This window comes from Bubalus bubalis, chromosome 3 (assembly GCF_019923935.1).
Source record: "Bubalus bubalis isolate 160015118507 breed Murrah chromosome 3, NDDB_SH_1, whole genome shotgun sequence".
NCBI lineage: Eukaryota > Metazoa > Chordata > Mammalia > Artiodactyla > Bovidae > Bubalus > Bubalus bubalis.
Window position 1 is genome coordinate 107,974,481 of NC_059159.1, and position 17,928 is coordinate 107,992,408.

The 17,928-nt window shown below is 48.9% G+C and overlaps 1 protein-coding gene across 7 annotated transcripts in view; it reads right to left on the reverse strand.

The window, feature by feature from the left end:
* Positions 1-9,731: 9,731 nt before the first annotated feature.
* Positions 9,732-17,928, reverse strand: part of APBA1 (amyloid beta precursor protein binding family A member 1) — a 237,989-nt gene continuing 229,792 nt past the window's right edge. For 4 of the 7 annotated variants that reach the window (XM_025281595.3, XM_025281594.3, XM_044939947.2 and 1 more), the window contains 5 exons: positions 17,491-17,609; positions 16,498-16,573; positions 16,278-16,397; positions 14,167-14,307; positions 9,732-13,435 (listed from right to left, as the gene is read on the reverse strand). In XM_025281595.3, coding sequence (XP_025137380.1) covers positions 13,364-13,435; positions 14,167-14,307; positions 16,278-16,397; positions 16,498-16,573; positions 17,491-17,609 — 528 coding nt within the window. In that variant the 3' untranslated portion in view covers positions 9,732-13,363. Of the gene's footprint in view, positions 13,436-14,166; positions 14,308-16,277; positions 16,398-16,497; positions 16,574-17,490; positions 17,610-17,928 lie in introns of those variants that run through there. The other 3 variants (XM_006050144.4, XM_006050145.4, XR_006549929.2) reach the window with 2 other exon arrangements.

Below are 17,928 nucleotides of genomic sequence, written 5' to 3' on the forward strand. Positions count from 1 at the left end.
GCTACACAGAAAACTGAATCAGCTGTACATATACATATATCCCCTTCTTTTTTGGACTCCTTTCTCATTTAAGTCAACGTAGAGCATTGAGTAGAGTTCTCTGTGCTAAACAGTAGGCTCTCATTCAGTTCAGTTCAGTTCAGTCGCTCAGTCGTGTCCGACTCTTTGCGACTCCATGAATCGCAGCACGCCAGGCCTCCCTGTCCAACACCAACTCCCGGAGTTCGCTCAGACTCATGTCCATCGAGTCAGTGATGCCATCCAGCCATCTCATCCTCTGTCGTCCCCTTCTCCTCCTGCCCTCAATCCCTCCCAGCATCAGAGTCTTTTCCAATGAGTCATCTCTTTGCATGAGGTGGCCAAAGTATTAGAGTTTCAGCTTTAGCATCATTCCTTCCAAAGAAATCCCAGGGCTGATCTCCTTCAGAATGGACTGGTTGGATGTCCTTGCAGTCCAAGGGACTCTCAAGAGTCTTCTCCAACACCACAGTTCAAAAGCATTAATTCTTCGGTGCTCAGCTTTCTTCATAGTCCAACTCTCACATCCATACATGACCACTGGAAAAACCATAGCCTTGACTACATGGATCTTTGTTGGCAAAGTAATGTATCTGCTTTTCAATATGCTATCTAGGTTGGTCATAACTTTCCTTCCAAGGAGTAAGTGTCTTATAATTTCATGGCTGCAGTCACCATCTGCAGTGATTTTGGAGCCCAAAAAAATAAAGTCTGACACTGTTTCCCCATCTATTTCCCATGAAGTGATGGGACCAGATGCCATAATCTTAGTTTTCTGAATGTTGAGCTTTAAGCCAACTTTTTCACTCTCCTCTTTCATCAAGAGCTTTTTAGTTTCTCTTCATTTTCTGCCATAAGGGTGGTGTCATCTGCATATCTGAGGTTATTAATATTTCTCCCGGCAATGTTAATTCCAGCTTGTGCTTCTTCCAGCCCAGCGTTTCTCATGATGTAATCTGCATATAAGTTAAATAAGCAGGGTGACAGTATACAGCCTTGACGTACTCCTTTTCTTATTTGGAACCAGTCTGTTGTTCCATGTCCAGTTCTAACTGTTGCTTCCTGACCTGCATATAGGTTTATCAAGAGGCATTAGTTATCTATTTTATGCATAGCATTAATAGTGTATATATGTCAATCCCTTTCTCAAAATTCATCCCACTCTCCCTTTCCCCCTTGGTATCCATCAACATCTGTGTCTCTATTTCTTCATAGATAAGAACGTCTATACCAATTTTTTCCGATTCCACATATATGCATTAACATGCAGTATTTCTCTTTCTGACTTCAGTGTTTGGCAGTCTCTAGGTCCATCTGTCTCTCCAGATGACCCAATCTCATTCCTTTTTATGGCTAATATTCCGTTGTATATATGAACCACATCTTCTTTATCCAGTCATGTGTCTGTGGACATTTAGGTTGCTTTCATGCCTTGGGTCCTGTGAACAGTGCTGCTGTGAACATAGAGGAATGCATGTTATCTCTTTGGATTAGAGTTTTGTCTGGATACATGCCCAGCACAGGGCTTGCAGGATCATGCAGCAATTCTATTTCGAGTTTTCCGAGGAACTTCCATAGCATTCTTCATAGTGGCTGTGCCAACTATGCACCGACCAGCAACAGTGCAGGAAGATTCCCTTTTCTCCACGCCCTCTCCAGCTTGTTCCTTGTACAGTTTTTAATGATGGCCATTCTGCCTGGTGGCTCAGATGGTAAAGAATCTGCCTGCAATGCAGGAGACCCAGATCTGATGCCTGAGTTGGGAAGCTGTCCTGGAGAAGGGAATGGCTACCCACTCCGGTGTTCTTACCTGGAAATCCCTTGGGCAGAAGAGTCTGGTGGGGTACAGTCCGTGGGGTACAGTCCATGGGGTCACAAGAGTCAGCCATGACTGAGCGACTAACACATTTTTTAATCAGATTGGTGTGAGTGGTGCTTCGTTGTAGTGTTGATTGTATTTGAGAGTGAGATTTTTGTCTTTTAAAAATTGATGCATTGACATTCCAGAAGTTTCTACTAGGAACTAGAATCTGCATTTGTGGGAAATTAAACACTTTAGCAGTGCATAGTGCTCCCCACGCCAGGCTGGGGCTGCAGGTGTCCTGGGGTCCCTCACTAAGTGCAGCCACCATCAGTACGTGTGCTTACAGGCTCGGGGCCCTCCTGAGGTGTCGGGGCCCCCCTGAGGTGTCGGGGCCCCCCTGAGGTGACGGGGCCCCCCTGAGGTGTCGGGGCCCTCCTGAGGTGTCGGGGCCCCCCCTGAGGTGTCGGGGCCCCCCTGAGGTGTCGGGGCCCTCCTGAGGTGTGGCCCTTGCTGGTACAGTCCGAGGATATGCAAATCCCAGGGAGCTTAAGAGGACCCAGATCTGTGGGGCCAGGAGAGAATGAGCCCCCTGACCCTCACACAGTCTGCACAAGGCAGACACCATTTTGCAGAGGAGGAAACAAGCTTTGGGGGTTAAGGAACTGAGGTCATGGTGGTGTGAGGGGAAATGAGAGAGGACAGACTGAGCTGGAGGTTCTGTGATGGTTCTCATATGAACAGTTCTGTGTGTGATGCAATGGTGGGTGGATTTTTTTCTGGGTTCCACAATTACAGTGGAGATCAGAGCTGAGAGGGAAAAGTGTGAGGTCCTGTCTGTGGTCGAGGCAGCCTCACCCATGGGGGGCAGACACCACCCGCAGGGGGCGGCGCACCTCCAGGGCTCTTGTGAGAGGAGCCAAAGGATAGGAGCCTTCAGCAGCTGCAGTCCCTCGTCATCCTGGTGACATGAGGACTGCCGGGGGTGGGCGTGCCGCCTTGTAGAGGAGAGCAAATGCAAGAAAGAAGCTCTTTACTCCCCTTTCTCCCATGGGGTCTAGGCAAGAATAATTTCTCCTGCCCCATGCCAAGGGAGGGGACCCCAAAAGAACCACTTGGAAAGTTGGGGTGCTTGAACCCACCCCCCACACTGGAGACCATCTTATCTGAGGGATTGGCTGACGGGAGGCATTGTTGGTGGAGACAGGGTTCATGCGATGGCCACGTGAGAGGTCAAGGGTGCCTGGCCTTGTGCCCTCTGAGGGGTGAGGGGAATGGACGTCACTGAGCTTGTTGGCTGTTGGGACTAGGGGCTGCAGACTTGCTCAGGACAAAGCTCGGGTTGAAGATGGGTACACTTTGGAAAACTAGTTTAGGGGCCAGTGTGGGGATGGAGCCGAGTGCTGGAGGGGCTGCTTGTCATTCATCTCCGTTCAGACCCTAGACGGTGAACTGGATCAGACAGGGAGAGGCAGGTGACCTTGCCAAGAGTAACGTCTGAAGTGGGGAAATCTCTGTCTAGCTCCCACCCATGCCCTTCCTTAAAGGGTCTGTGCAGAGAGGGAGGGAGAGGCGGAAGCTAAGCCCTGCCCCCCGCACCTGGAGCCCAAGTCCAGCCCGCAGGTGGGGCAGCTATTTGATGTTTTTTTTTTTAAGATTGAAGTATAGTTGGTTTGCAATGTTGTTAATTACTGCTGCTGCTGCTGCTGCTAAGTCGCTTCAGTCGTGTCCGACCCTGTGCGACCCCGTAGACGGCAGCCCACCAGGCTCCCCCGTCCCTGGGATTCTCCAGGCAAGAACACTGGAGTGGGTTGCCATTTCCTTCTCCAATGCATGAAAGTGAAAGGTGAAAGTGAAGTCGCTCAGTCGTGTCCGACTCTTAGCGACCCCATGGACTGCAGCCTACCAGGCTCTTCCGTCCATGGGATTCTCCAGGCAAGAGTACTGGAGTGGGGTGCCATTGCCTTCTCCGTTGTTAATTACTACTGTACAACAAAGTGAATCAGGTGTACATACGTGTACATTCTTTTTTCGGTTGTTTCCATTATGGTTTATCACAGGGTGCTGAATATAGTCCTCTGTGTATATAGTAGGGCCTTGTTGTTTATCCATTCTGTATATAGAAACTCTATCTGCTAACCCAGACCTCCCACTCCATCCCTCCCCAGCCTCATCCCGCTTGGCAACCAGCAGCTGTTCTCTATGTCCGTGATTCTGTTTCTGTTTTATAGGTAGGTTCACTTGTGTCATATTTTGGATTCTATGTATAGATAATATCATATGATATTTCTTTCTTACTCCACTTAGTATGATAATCTCTGGTTGCATCTGTATTGTTGCAAATGGCATTATTTGATCTTCTTTATGGCTGAGTAGTATTCCATTGTATATATGAGCCACATCTTTATTCATTCATCTGTCCAATGACGTTTAGGTTGTTTCCACTTGGCTATTGTGAGTAGTGCTGGTATGAACACAGGGGTGCATGTATCTTTTTGAATTATAGTTTTGTCTGGATATGTGCCCAGGAGTGGGATTGCCGGATCATAATGGTAATTCTATTTAGTTTTCTGAGGCACCTCCATACATTTCTCCACAGTGGCTGCACCGACTTATATTCCCACCAACAGTGTAGGAGGGTCCCTTTTCTCTCTACCCTCTCCGGTTTTTGTTATTTATAGACTTTTCAATGATAGCCAGTCTGCTTGGTGTGAGGTCATACCTTACTGTAGTTTTGACTTGTATTTCTCTAATTAGTAATGTTGAGTATCATTTTATATGCCTATTAGTTATTTATATTTCTTCCTTGGAAGTTTAGGTCTTCCGCCCGTTTTTGGTTATGGTTGTTAGGTGCTTTTTTTGTTTGTTTGTTTTTGTTGAGTTGTATGAGCTGTTTATATATATTGGAAGTTAAACCCTTGTTAGTTGCATTATTTGCCAATATTTTCTCCCATTCCGTAGGTTGTCTTTTCATTTTGTTTAAGGTTTCCTTTGATGTACAAGAGCTTATAAGTGATTAGGTCCCATTTATTTATTTTTGCTTTATTTCTTTTGTCTTGGGAAACTGACCTAAGAGCATACTGGTACAACTGATTTCAGAGAATGTTCTGCCTATGTTCTCTATGGGTTTTATGGTCTCATGTCTTAAGTTTACATGTTTAAGAGGTGGGACAGCTTTGACAAAATAGCCATTGAGGTTTGCAAAAGATAGGAATCTGGAAAGAAAATTGTAAGGACCAAAAGACCAAAACATATAATGCTGAGTTCATCAGCTGTGACAGAACAGGAAGTCCAGCACAGCTAGGGAGCAGCTGGAAAAATAAATGTAAGTCCTTGATTTCTGTGTCTCAGTTTCCTCATCTAGATAATGGGTACACTAGCTGAATCTACCTCTTGGAGGCGCTGTGGGGATAGTGTTAATCTGTGGAAAGTGTTGGAACATTGCCTGGTCCACATAGAAGGTGCTAAAAGATGGGCTATTTCTCATTCTTCAAGTCGTGACTTCCACACACATCAGTGAGATGTGTTTTCTCTCCACTTTCCTTGAAGCGGATGTCTCTGTGTGATGAGATCTGCCTTTGGTGAGAGGGGACAATGGTGGGGAGGGGGTCCCTGGGGCCAGGCTGCAGGAGGCTACCACAGGACCCCTGGTACAAGACACAGTTCCATCCCGCAAGGCTTGCAGCAGCCCTGACTCGCAGACCCTCAAGGACTGGACTGGGCTTTGCAGGAAGACTGGGCAGTGTGTCCACAGAGAAAAAGCCTGAAGGGCATTTTGCTTTAGAAACAGGACTAGATACTCTGTACTGGGGAACTGGGTGCCCCCAACCCACCACTGGCAGCAGAAGGGTTACAGTGAGCTTCAGAAAGCAGAATTACAAAGAGATCTGAAGAACACTCAGCCAGATGATGTGGGGGAGATGCTACGGGAAACATTTCCTTCTACACTCCCAGTGCAGGGGGCCCAGGTTTGAATCTGGGTCTGGGCAGCTTGCATTGGGAATGTGGAGTTTTAGCCATTGAATCACCAGGGAGGTCCCTCAAGTGCTTTGGGATCCTCTGACCACATTCTTCCAGGCCACCAGCACTCCATGCCTCTGCACAGAACGTTCTCACCAACCATGGTGTCTGGCAAACTCCTATTGTGCCTTAAAAACCCTGCAGAAATATATCTCCTCCAAGAAGAGCTCCCTGACAGTTTCTCTCCAGGACCAGTTCTATACTTTGTAAATGACTGTCTGTACTGCACTTCCTGAGCCTCATGGACAGCATCTCTAATCTTAAGAATTGAGCCAAGCTGTGCCTGTTTTATAGATGATACATAGTGGCTCAGAGTAGTTAATTAACTTGCCCAGGGTCACACAGGGAGAATATAAGTAATATAACAGCTGAGCTGTAATTTACATCCTTGTCTGTGACTCTTCTAATTATAACCTGTCCTGACTAGAAAGTTGAGAAAAAGTAGGTCCCTACCCATAAGCAACTATGTAGTGGAGGGGAGGAGAGCTGTCGTGTGGTCGGACAGCTGATGAGATGGCCAATAGGAGCAGAGTGTGGACTGGGCTCTGGGAAAGGGGTGCAGAGTAGTGATGAGGCTGTGCTTCTCGCCTTCTCCCTTCTCTCTTTCTTACGACGGCATCCTCAGCCCTCCAGGCGTGGCTTCTCCCAGCCTAGCAGGAGGGTTGGCGAACCAGCAGTTTGCTGTGCTTTTCTGTCTAGCTCTCACAAAGGCTCTGGAGGTGGCCCAAGGCTGAGGTCACCAAAGTGCTGAGCCTGTCTCCAGGCTGCCCCGAGCCTAGCCAGTAGGGAGAGGATACTCCCCTCACCCCATGGGTCAGCAGCTGGGAGTAGACCAAGGAGCGGGAGCCTGGGAGCCAGGGAGTGCGGTTCTAGCGGACTACTCACTGTATGGCTTTCTGTGAGTCCTATTCTTGTTTAGGGCATTTGTTTCCTTATTTGGAAAACAAGGGGCCTGTAATGGGTGGCCAAGATTCCCCATTCCCTCAATCACTGTCTGAGATTCTAGCTTGTCTGGATTTGGTATTTCCAAAGTTGTGTCACCAGAGGGCGCCAAATCCCAGCTCTTGCTAGTGATGAGCACTCAGAGGAGCTGATGAGGCGTGTGAGCTGAGTGTGTGGGTTTGAGTGGAAGCAAAATCACTCAAGGTGTGTGTGTGTGTGTGCATGTGTGCATCACCAGAGTTCTTCCACCACCTACATTTACCACTATCACACTCCACCCCACCGCCTTCATCTCCAACCACTCGCTGCCTCCCTCTCTGCTCCAGCACCACTGGCCTCCGGCTCTCCCTCAGGCCTGTGTGTGCTGTCCCTGCAGCTCGGAACCCGCATCCCTAGACATCCACAGGGGCCCTCTTCCTCTCAGTGAGGCCTTCTCTAACTATCCCGTGTAAAACAGCACCTTTAAACTCATTCCATGTTTGTGCACTTTAGAAAAATTTGGTAAAATACACATAATACGTAATTTACCTTTTAAAGCATTTTTAAGGTTAAAATTCTGAGGCACTAAGTACGTTCTCATTGTTGTGCAACTATAACCACCACCGATGTCCAGAACATTCTCCATCTTCCTAAATGGAAACTATATCCATTAAACAATAGCTCCCCCTTCTGCCCTCCCTCAGTCTTAGCAACCACCATTCTTCCTGTGTCTATGAATGTGTCTACTCTAGATAGATCATGTAAGTTGAGTCATACAATATTTGTCCCTTTTTGACTAGCTTATTTTACTTAGCATGTTTGTCTTCAAACATCAACATGTGTCAGAATTTGCTTATTAAGGCTGTATAATAGTCCATTTTATATGCATACATCTTGGGTATTCATTCATCCCTTGATAGATACTTAGGTTGCTTCCAGTATGACTTCTGTGTATTAAGTTGCTATGAACATGGGTGCACAAATATCTGTTGGAGCCCCTGCTTTTGATTCTTTTTTCGTGCTTTATTCATCTGCATGGCTTTTATTATCATCTAACAGTCTTCCCTGTACCCCCAACTAGAGATGCAAATGATTTCTGCTTAGAAAAGAGGATTCCAAAGGTGATAGGTATAGGGCCTTAAAGGACATTAACCAATTATATCTAACCTAGAGGTTTCATTCTAAGTCCTTTTAAAAAACTTAATACTTCGTTCTTCAAAATACTCTTCCCATCTTACCTGTTTCATCAATTCAGTTGCTCAGTCGTGTCTGACTCTTTGCGACCCCATGAATCGCAGCACACCAGGCCTCCCTGTCCATCACCAACTCCTGGAGTTCACTCAAACTCACATCCATCGAGTCGGTGATGCCATCCAGCCATCTCATCCTCTGTCATCCCTTCTCCTCCTGCCCCCAATCCCTCCCAGCATCAGAGTCTTTTCCAATGAGTCAACTCTTCGCATGAGGTGGCCAAAGTATTGGAGTTTCAGCTTTAGCATCAGTCCTTCCAATGAACACCCAGGACTGATCTCCTTTAGGATGGACTGGTTGGATCTCCTTGCAGTCCAAGGGACTCTAAAGAGTCTTCTCCAACACCACGGTTCAAAAGCATCAATTCTTCAGCACTCAGCTTTCCTCACAGTCCAACTCTCACATCCATACATGACCACTGGAAAAACCATAGCCTTGACTAGATGGACCTTTGTTGGCAAAGTAATGTCTCTGCTTTTGAATATGCTATCTAGGTTGGTCATAACTTTCCTTCCAAGGAGCAAGCGTCTTTTAATTTCATGGCTGCGATGACCATCTGCAGTGATTTTGGAGCCCAAAAAAATAAAGTCTGACATGGTTTCCACTGTTTCCCTATCTATTTCCCATGAAGTGATGGGACCAGATGCCATGATCTTCGTTTTCTGAATGTTGACCTTTAAGCCAACTTTTTCACTCTCCTCTTTCACCTTCATCAAGAGGCTTTTTAGTTCCTCTTCAATTTCTGCCATAACAGAGGTGTCATCTGCATATCTGATGTTATTGATATTTCTCCCGGCAATCTTGATTCCAGCCTGTGCTTCTTCCAGCCCAGTGTTTCTCATGATGTACTCTGCATGTAAGTTAAATAAGTAGGGTGACAATATACAGCCTTGACGTACTCCTTTTCCTATTTGGAACCAGTCTGTTGTTCCATGTCCAGTTCTAACTGTTGCTTCCTGTCCTGCATATAGGTTTCTCAAGAGGCAGGTCAGGTGGTCTGTTATTCCCATCCCTTTCAGAATTTTCCACAGTTTATTGTGATCCACACAGTCAAAGTCTTCGGCATAGTCAATAAAGCAGAAATAGATGTTTTTCTGGAACTCTCTTGCTTTTTGGATGATCCAGCGGATGTTACCAATTAGTGAGTTAATAAATATTTGATACATGTTCATTCTATATTTGATAACATGTTCATTCTATATTTGTATGAGTCAGATTTTTGTTGTTATAGTTTATTTACAATGTTAATTTTTGCTGTGCAGCAATGATTCAGTTATTGTTCCGTTACTAAGTCGTGTCTGACTCTTGCCACTCCATGGACTGCAGCCTGCCAGGCTCCTCTGTCCTCTGTGATGGGGTGGGGGATGGGACAGGGAACTTTTCCTTCTGCACTCCACTTAAGCAGGGCTACCTCCCCTCCCTGGAGATTTCTTGGGGAAGGTAATTCGCTTCTACTTCCCTTCCCTCACTGAGAAGCCCAGAGGGTTCCTATGTCTCATTCAGTGTGCTCCCAGGAGGCCGACGAGACAGTGGACTTTCTAACAGCTGACACGACTGCTTGTGTTTCCTAGCTTCACAGAACCTGCCTGTTTAGGCAATGGGCTCTGAGCACTGAGCAGGCCCCACGGGGTGGGGAGGAGGTGGCCTTTGGGCTGATGACATCTTTCCCCCACTTTCAGTCTTGTCCCTCCCCTGAAACATGAAGACGCTCAGCCAGGGCCAAGAGGTGACGTTCTTGTTTATTGTTGTGGCAGCTCTTACAGACATTAGCGTTCAGTTAAATAAAGGAAGAGAACACATTAAATACATCACAACCCCCAAAACAGTACGGAGGAGGGGAGGGTGGGCCAGTCCAGTGACCAGACTGTCAGGGGAAATACATTCAGTGGGTGTGCGGCATCAACATTCCAGGCTCACGTGTATATATATCTTATTTATATATATTTATAATTATATATAGAGATTGAGTTTTGTGTATACAAAGAACCATATTGTTACAAATACAATACTATACTTCTCCCAACGCTTTACAATAAGCTCTATTTCACCCTCTTTACAGAACAATAGTACAAGTCCAAACTCTAGGGGCTGTGCTGAGTATGTACAAGGAATATCCTTCCCACACAGTCCTCACCATGGCCTTGACGGATGGAGGGTCGGGACGTAAGATCAGGGTTGTGTGTTCAAGTCGGCCTCAACCAGGGAAGGGGCAGACGGACATGAAACTCAGACCAGCAAGTGGCCCTGGGAGTGGGGGAGTAAACACGCCTCAGAGGAGGTGCCCCTAATTGTAAACATTGGTAACAGCCTCACTGCTGGGCTGGGGGGCGGGTCTCATCTGCGTGCAGACGGGGTGGTGGGTGTGACCGGGATAGCGGGAGCGATGGGGAGGTAGTAGGTTACTCTGGGACTCTCTGAGGCCGGGGCTGATGGGCAATGTTGGGAAAGCAGACCCGGATGCAGGGACTCAGAGTCCAGCGCCCCGTGATGGGCTCCAGGCCTAGGGGAGCAGGCTCCAGCTACTGGTCTCTGGGGGCTTCATCCTCTCGTGAACCCAAGGCTGAGGGTGGCTCCCTGAAATGGTCACATTTGAGAAGGCAGAGGCAGGGCAGGTTCTGGCGCATCCTGGCTGGACCAGGAAGAGTAGATGGATCTGGGAATCTATTCCCAAAGCTGAGTCACCAGCACATCCAAGCCAAGTGGCAAGAGTGGCTTTTTGCCTAGGGCCACGTTTGGGAAGGCTGCTCTGTACACAGTCTTCACCATTGCATGGGGTTTTTAGATATTTACATATGTAACTATATATACTGGGATGTCAGAGGGAAACAGGCCATTACTTCCCGTGAGACTTCGCAAACGGAGTTACTGTTAAGAGTTACTGTTAAGATCCTGCCTCCTGGTTAACTTCTGAAGATGGGCTGACTCCCCTCAGGCAGCCAGGCCGGTAAGAATACACTACAGCTGACTGAACCTCCACCAAGCTAGAGATCTGGCTATCCGGGAGTGAGGAGCCACTCTTATTGATACAAAGGTATGTGGTGGAATAATCTTATACTAAAACATTAGTCTCCTAGGACAGTTTACCAAACTGGCAAAAACACCCATCAGACTTTCTAGATTTTTGTACAGTAGCAATAGAAAGTGTAGCCTGCCTCCTCCTCTGCTTTGGGTGAAGACGCTGCATTGTAATGACGTGGGGGGCTGCACAGGGATGTGCTGGCGGGATTCCTGGCCAGTGGCCGATCACCGATGCCTCTGAATGGGCGTGGGGGCAGACGGCACGAGCCTCTCTCCGGTTATATCCAAATACCACCCAGAATGCTGCATTCCTGTTTTATCCATTCTCTCTGGCAAAGGTGAACTCAGGACTCTTTAGTATTTAATTGTATGTCATCAGACACTACAGTTTGGTAAAGGGTACTGAGGTTCGTGGCTCCTCATGTTCGCAGGGGGTTAGCCTTGGGGCTGGTCTCCTACTTAGCAGCAACTTAGCAACATTCAGCTAATTGTCCTCAAAAGTTGTCCAGGGGTCCCATACTGCCCACCCTGAACCCTTGGAGAAGGGGCAGCCCCATCCCAGGGGGGATGTGTGGGTAGCATAGCCCCTCGTTGGCAGGGTCTGACCCACGGTCACACTGGGAGTCCAGCCACTAACGCCACTGAAGCACCTGGCTTTCCTACCTAAGCAGAAAACTCAGCACAGAGATCCCAGACTGCACCACCTCTCTGGCAGAAGTCTCTTGTTCCCAGTCTTTTCTCATTCACTTTCTCCCTCCCTGAAATCCCTCTGTTCGAGGTATAAATCCATACCACCCAACATGTGCTCACCAGGTTGCTATTTCCACAGACACAACATAAATAGCCCAGATGTTGAGAACAGGGACTATAATAGTATCACAAAATAGTTTCTCTTACCCTGTCTCTGTTGAGGTCACAAACGGAACAAAACGAAAACCAAACGAAGCCACACCCCACCCACATGAAAACAAAAGTGCTCTTTGGACCAAGAGTAAGTGAAAACTGGCTCAGAATCATGGTATTACAAAAACATCTGCACCGAACTGAGACGAACGAAACCCACGGACGTGAGGCACCTGATGAGAACACGTAACATTCCACACCAAGTAAAAGCTTTTTCAGGCCCCCGAGGCAGCAAGATGTTTTTGGAATTCATCTGGGGATTCTTAGGCATCGCATGAGGTCCCGACTGTCCCCTTAGTCTGGTGGTCTGTGTACCGCGCTGGCCTCTCAAATGTCACATCCTGCCTCGTGGCCCTGAGAATAGAAGAAGGCCGGTCTCACCTTGGACCAGGAAGCGTAACACGATCACATCAGGTTCCTCATCTTCAAGGGGAGCAGTCCATCCTGTCCAGACTCCCAGTGTGTGTGGGAGGTGTGTGTGTTGGGTGGGGGGAGGTGCATGGGAGTCCACCAGAACCCCCTGAGCCAAGGAGCTGCCGGCAGGGCTGGACCTCAGCCTCAGAGGGCTGTCTCTCTCTGGACAGGGCTCACCGGCCCCCGCGGCCCTCACCTGTGGGGGAAGGGGCCTCACAGAGAGAACATGTGGGTTTTCCAGGGGCTCTGGGTGCCTCACTGGTGGCGGGCAGGAGGGCAGGGTGGAATATATGCAAGTGAGACGTGTGTACGTATGTGTGGTGTAGAAGAAGGCAGAAGTACCTGCCTGTGTTTATCTAACAGTTGGTAACCTTGGGAATCGCCCAGTTCTCTGCATGGGTATCCGCGTCCCAGTAGTTCCCTTTCTATCCCGGGGTGAAAAGGTTCACATTAGAAAATACAATTATGTTGAAACTAAAACTGGCTAAAGAAGAGGCATAAGGTTGGCTCAGAAATTCTGGGAGGAAATGGCGTATGATGCCCCAAGTACATGGTGGGCCGGCCCCCCCATTACTACCATATTCGCATGAACTGACTGGAAGAGAGCAGAGATCAGCCATTGGATCGTAGGCACTGCGGAATCGGCTTCTTCACTGTCCCTAGGGGCTCCTCCGAAGAGGTCTGCACCTCTTGAAAAGGGAGGGTGCGGGGTGGTGACAACCCTCCTCAGGCCCCCCTCCCGCAAGGGCCCTTCAGGAAGGTCCTCGGCAGACTCTGGGTGGCTTTGACCTGCTCTCCAGCCTCACAAGAGTGTATACAAAACTTCCCTGGCATTTAAAACAAACAAAGCAAACCAGAGAGAGAGAGAGAGGGAGGTCGCTGCGGATTCTCTTCCTCCGTGTCAAACCGAGTGCTGGGCGTGAGAGGGGAAGGTCTCAATGGGCACACAGATGCAGCACGAGAAACACAACCACAAGTGAGGAGAGGCCTCCATGCATGCCACCGCGGGGCGCGGCCTCAGATGTAGACGGGCTGCTCCTGGGCTGTCAGCAGTCTGTACATGGCAGCCGGCATCGTCTTCATGTGGATCTGCAGGCAGAAACACATGTCAGCAGCGGGCCGGGGCTCCGGGGCTGTGTGGGCGCTGCCGCATGGCTGGGGCACCTTTCAGGGTACAGCCCTCTTCCCCCCTCACCCCCTTTCTAACATGGATCTGACCCAGGCAGCCTCCAGGAAGAGCAGAATCCATGGGCTTTCTAAAACATTAGGGGTGATAGAGAGTGAAGAACGAAAACCAGAATGCTCTACTTTCCCCAAAGCTCTGGCTCTCACCAGGCTTTGGCCTTTTTTTTTTTTTTTTTAAAGGAGAAAACCCCTTAAAACAGGAGCAGGACAACTGTGGGGTTTTGGCTGCTCCTGCCTCCCTCCCTCCCCCAGAACAGCTGTTCAGACCCTCCGTTCAGCCTGGCCGTACCAGGAAGCTGCAGATTAGACTTGAATCTGAGACTTAAATCTTGCAGGCACATTTGGTGGGATTAGCTGGGAAAAATGGAGAAAACTTGGGTAGCCACGGAGAGACTATGCCCAGATTAGAGAACTAGAAGAGGAGGTGGGTAGATGCTGCCAGAGGAGAAGGCTTAGGTGATGTGATGATGTTTTTGAGGAGCAGCTCTCAGACAACCACTTGTTATTGGGTTTCAATTCTGGTCCAAGACAGTTTGGTTATAGGGATGTGTTCAGGATCTGGAAGAACACTCAGGAGGGCTTCCTGGCTGGGACGAGGGGTGCCAGGGGACTCCCACCCCGGGCTCCTCCCCTACCTCCCCCACGGCATTGGAGAGGATGTGGACGATCTTCTCGTGTGGGGTGGCCACCACGCTCTGCCCGTTGATTTCAATGATGCGGTGTCCCACACGGACGCCTCCTCTCTCTGCTATTCCCCCTCGCATGAGGCTGCAGATCTGTCAGAGTCGAAGGCCAAATTTAGTCAGAGGCCAAGTGACCCATCCCGGGGGGGCACCGCCTGCTAGGAAACCCATCGGGGCAGGAGACTGTCTTTTCTGGAATTTTCCACCCCCCAGTGCTCTCATCTCTGAGAAACTGCCAGGGTCAGGCTTTGGACGTTGACATCTTTGTTTCTACAAACAAGAGGACTCTGGACCCCCAGGCGGCCCCCTCGTGTTCACGCACTCTGCACAGGGAACACAGCACATCACTGGATTTCACGGCACTGTGAATTCAGACTACTTTTCATCCCAGCTCAGCTTTGGTAAAAAGAGCTGTCTGGGCCTGTCACAGAGCTGCCAGTGTTTTCAAACTGTCAGTCTACGTAACGCAGGTTAGTATTATCTAGGACTCAAACACTGAACTGTGTGATGCTAGCAGCTGGCTTCTTAGGGTCAGTTACATGACTTACACTGGGGCTAGAACCTGCTAGAACCCCGCTGTGTGTGCCACATTTTGGCCAGCTGGAGGGCAGCTCATCGGCCTTCCCAGCGCAGTGGTCCTTGTTCCACTGGCCCCTGGCAGAAATGCTAACGTGGCGGTTTTCTGTCTCAGTGCAGCCAGGCACGGTGGTGGGCAGAGGCTGGAGGCTGGTGGAGGGCTCTGGCCTGAGCCTGCAGCTGCAGGCACCCCCACCTCACCCACAAAGCAGTTGGAATTGTCCCAGAGGAACATGGTTTGAGTTAACAGAGCTGGCTTTTCACTCCTGACTGTGCACCTTTCTCTAAAAGCCTATGAAGACGACACTGCAACATCTCAGGACAAGACGCTTTCTGTACCTGTGAGCGTGTGGACCCTTCAGCCTGTCAGGTACTCTGGGAGTCAGGCCCTCGGGTGCTTCCCACACTTGAGATAAAACTGAGGGCTCTGCATCTCTTATAGGACAATCCTCTGTTAACAACTGAACAACTTCCAATATTATTCAACTTTGGAAAAACACACACAAGGAAGTTTAAACTGATAAAAACAGGTAGTCAGACCAAAACTATAAGGAGTAACCTTGGCTCTTCTCTTAAGGAAATGAGGCTACATGGGTACAAAAAATAGTTAAAGTGGGTTAGGTATTTCAACTCCAACTGGGAACTTCAAAGGTATTTCTTAAGACACACTTGGAATAAAATTTTAATTACCTACAAGTCAATTAAAATTTAAGAGAGGAAAAAGTATAGGTTTTTCTATCTTAAAAGATGAATGCAAAGAGAGGGAGGGCACATCCAAAATCTATAGTATCTAGAAGGTTACAGATTTGTCACCAAAGCCCAGAATTACTATGAGTCTAGAACAAGGCAAACCAGGATGAAAGGGGAGTAGTACTGAATATGGGGATTCTGTTTGAGATAAAGATGTTTTGGAAGCATGGTCACAACCACTTCATGAATGTCCTACAAAGGCACTGAACTGTATGTTTAAAAATGGTTTAAATGGCAAACTTACTACTGTGTATGTTTTATCACAATAAAGGGGAAAAAAGGGAAGTACTGAGTTGACCAAAAATTTGTTTGGGTTCATCCCATAACATCTTGTAGGAAAACTCAAATGAACTTTCTGGCTAACCCAGTATTTGAAAGCAGACATCCAAGTGATGAAAATACACTTTATCCCCAAACTGCCAAATTCAGGTCAAGAAGGCACAGAGGAAGTCATTCACACATAACCCCCACAGGGCCAGGTTCTCAGCCAAGGCTGTGGGGAAGGTGGGTACCTCCCAAACTATCTAAAGTCGGCAGCTGGGAGGGCCATTCTCCTCCCAGGGGAGGCAATGAATTCTCTGGCCATGGAGGAAGGGGGTCTGCCTTCACCCATACGCCCCTCTCTTACCAGATTCTTTCTGGGAACAGACCTGCTTTAAAAATACCCCCAAAGACCCAAACCCTGGGCCTTGGTTTCGTGGGTCAGACTTCTGGAAGAGGTATGGGGCTGAACTTACAATTCCATTCTGGACGCTGAACCCCAGCTGGTAGCGAAGGTCTGGTCTCCTGATCAGCACGGTGGTCACCGGGGGACACCTCACGATATTCAGCTTCACCCGGGCCTGATTCTTCAAGCCCTGCAGTGTGAATAAAAGGGAAACTGATGACCATCGAGGCTGACACAAGGTAAGATCAGACAGCACCGAGGGCAGAAGATGCTGCATGGAGCCTCGGTACCTGGTCAGCTCTCGCAGTGCCCCTCGTCCAGCCGGACGGTGCCCGAGCTGGACAATCCAGGCGAAACTCTGTTAACCTAGGGGAAAAAACTGCTGGGCTTACATGGAGCCCTTCTGTCCTGCTCAGCCTGCAAAGAGACTAGTTTCTGTGAGCAGGGAATGGGCTGCCTGTAAGGCATCTGAAAAAAGCAGTCGTCTATCTGTACAGTTAAGAGAAAAACTGCCAAGTGTGGTTTCTGGCTTGAAGGATGTACAATCTCTCTTCTGGACAGGTGAGAGACAGGCTTTCGAAAGGAACTTTACTCTGAAAGTCACAGTCATAGCAATTTCCCCCTTTCTAACAAAGGACATCTAACTCACAGCAATGGCCCAATTCATTGGGTTTGCTCTCTCTCACCCCTGAGGGTCCTACTTCCTCATTCTCTCTGCCTGTTAGGGATCTTACAGTCAGCGTCCAGGTGCACGTGGGGAGAAGCAGGGCACAGGGGCAGGACAGCAGCCCAGGAAGACCTCCTTGGGAGACTGAAGAGGGCGTTAGGACCAGAGCTGGTAGAGCAGGAAGTAGACGGAAAAGGGTCTTGGAAATCATCTCCTGGTTTCATGCTCCCTGGTAACTTAGCCCTCCTTCTAAATTGGAATGGAGTATAGAAGCATGTTGGTCTTTTAAAGATAAAGAGGGACTTCAGCTGGTTTCTGAGCCTGGACCTCCTGCACCTGGTTCTGACTTCTGCTGAGCTCAGGCCTGTTTTCCTGCCCCCTGAACATTTGCTCCGCAGGGACCAGGGCCTGAGTCTATGCAGGAGCACCCCTAGAAAATCACCACAAAGCCCCTCTTTCCCTCACTCAGGCAATGGGAAGATTCTGCCCCTGCTGGTCCCACCACCAGCTTGTGAGTTTCACCCGAGAGGAAGGGGCCAAACGTCATTCAGTCCTGAAATGAGCTTCCCTTTCCCATGTCTGCAAGGCTGTGTGCTCTGCCTCAGGGACCTCCTACCTGCCCTCTGGTCCAGAACGAATGGCTACAGCAGGTGCTTTCCAGCCCGCTTCAATCGCGGCATGCAGGAAGAAAGGCTGGGTACACAGACCGCTCAGCTTGTGTTCAGAGGCCCTGTTCTGAGAGGCGAGACGGGGAGAAGTCGGTACTACTGTCAGACGCCTGCCTCACTGGACTCCCAGCAAGTGAGGCCAGCTGTTCAGGAAAGGTTTCAGGCCTGCCACAGCTCCTCTCCTCCAAAGGGGAGAAGCTCTTCCTAAAAGATGGTACTGCAGCGTTGAGGCAGGAGATGGATGGACCCCAGGTTGAACAGTTTCTTCCCTGTGGACAGAAACTCCATAAAAGCAGGATGATGTAGGAGGCTGGGCCCTGTCCAGATAAAAGACAAAAGACCACATACTCCTCATTCCTGAAGTTAGGAAGACCTCCCCGGCGACA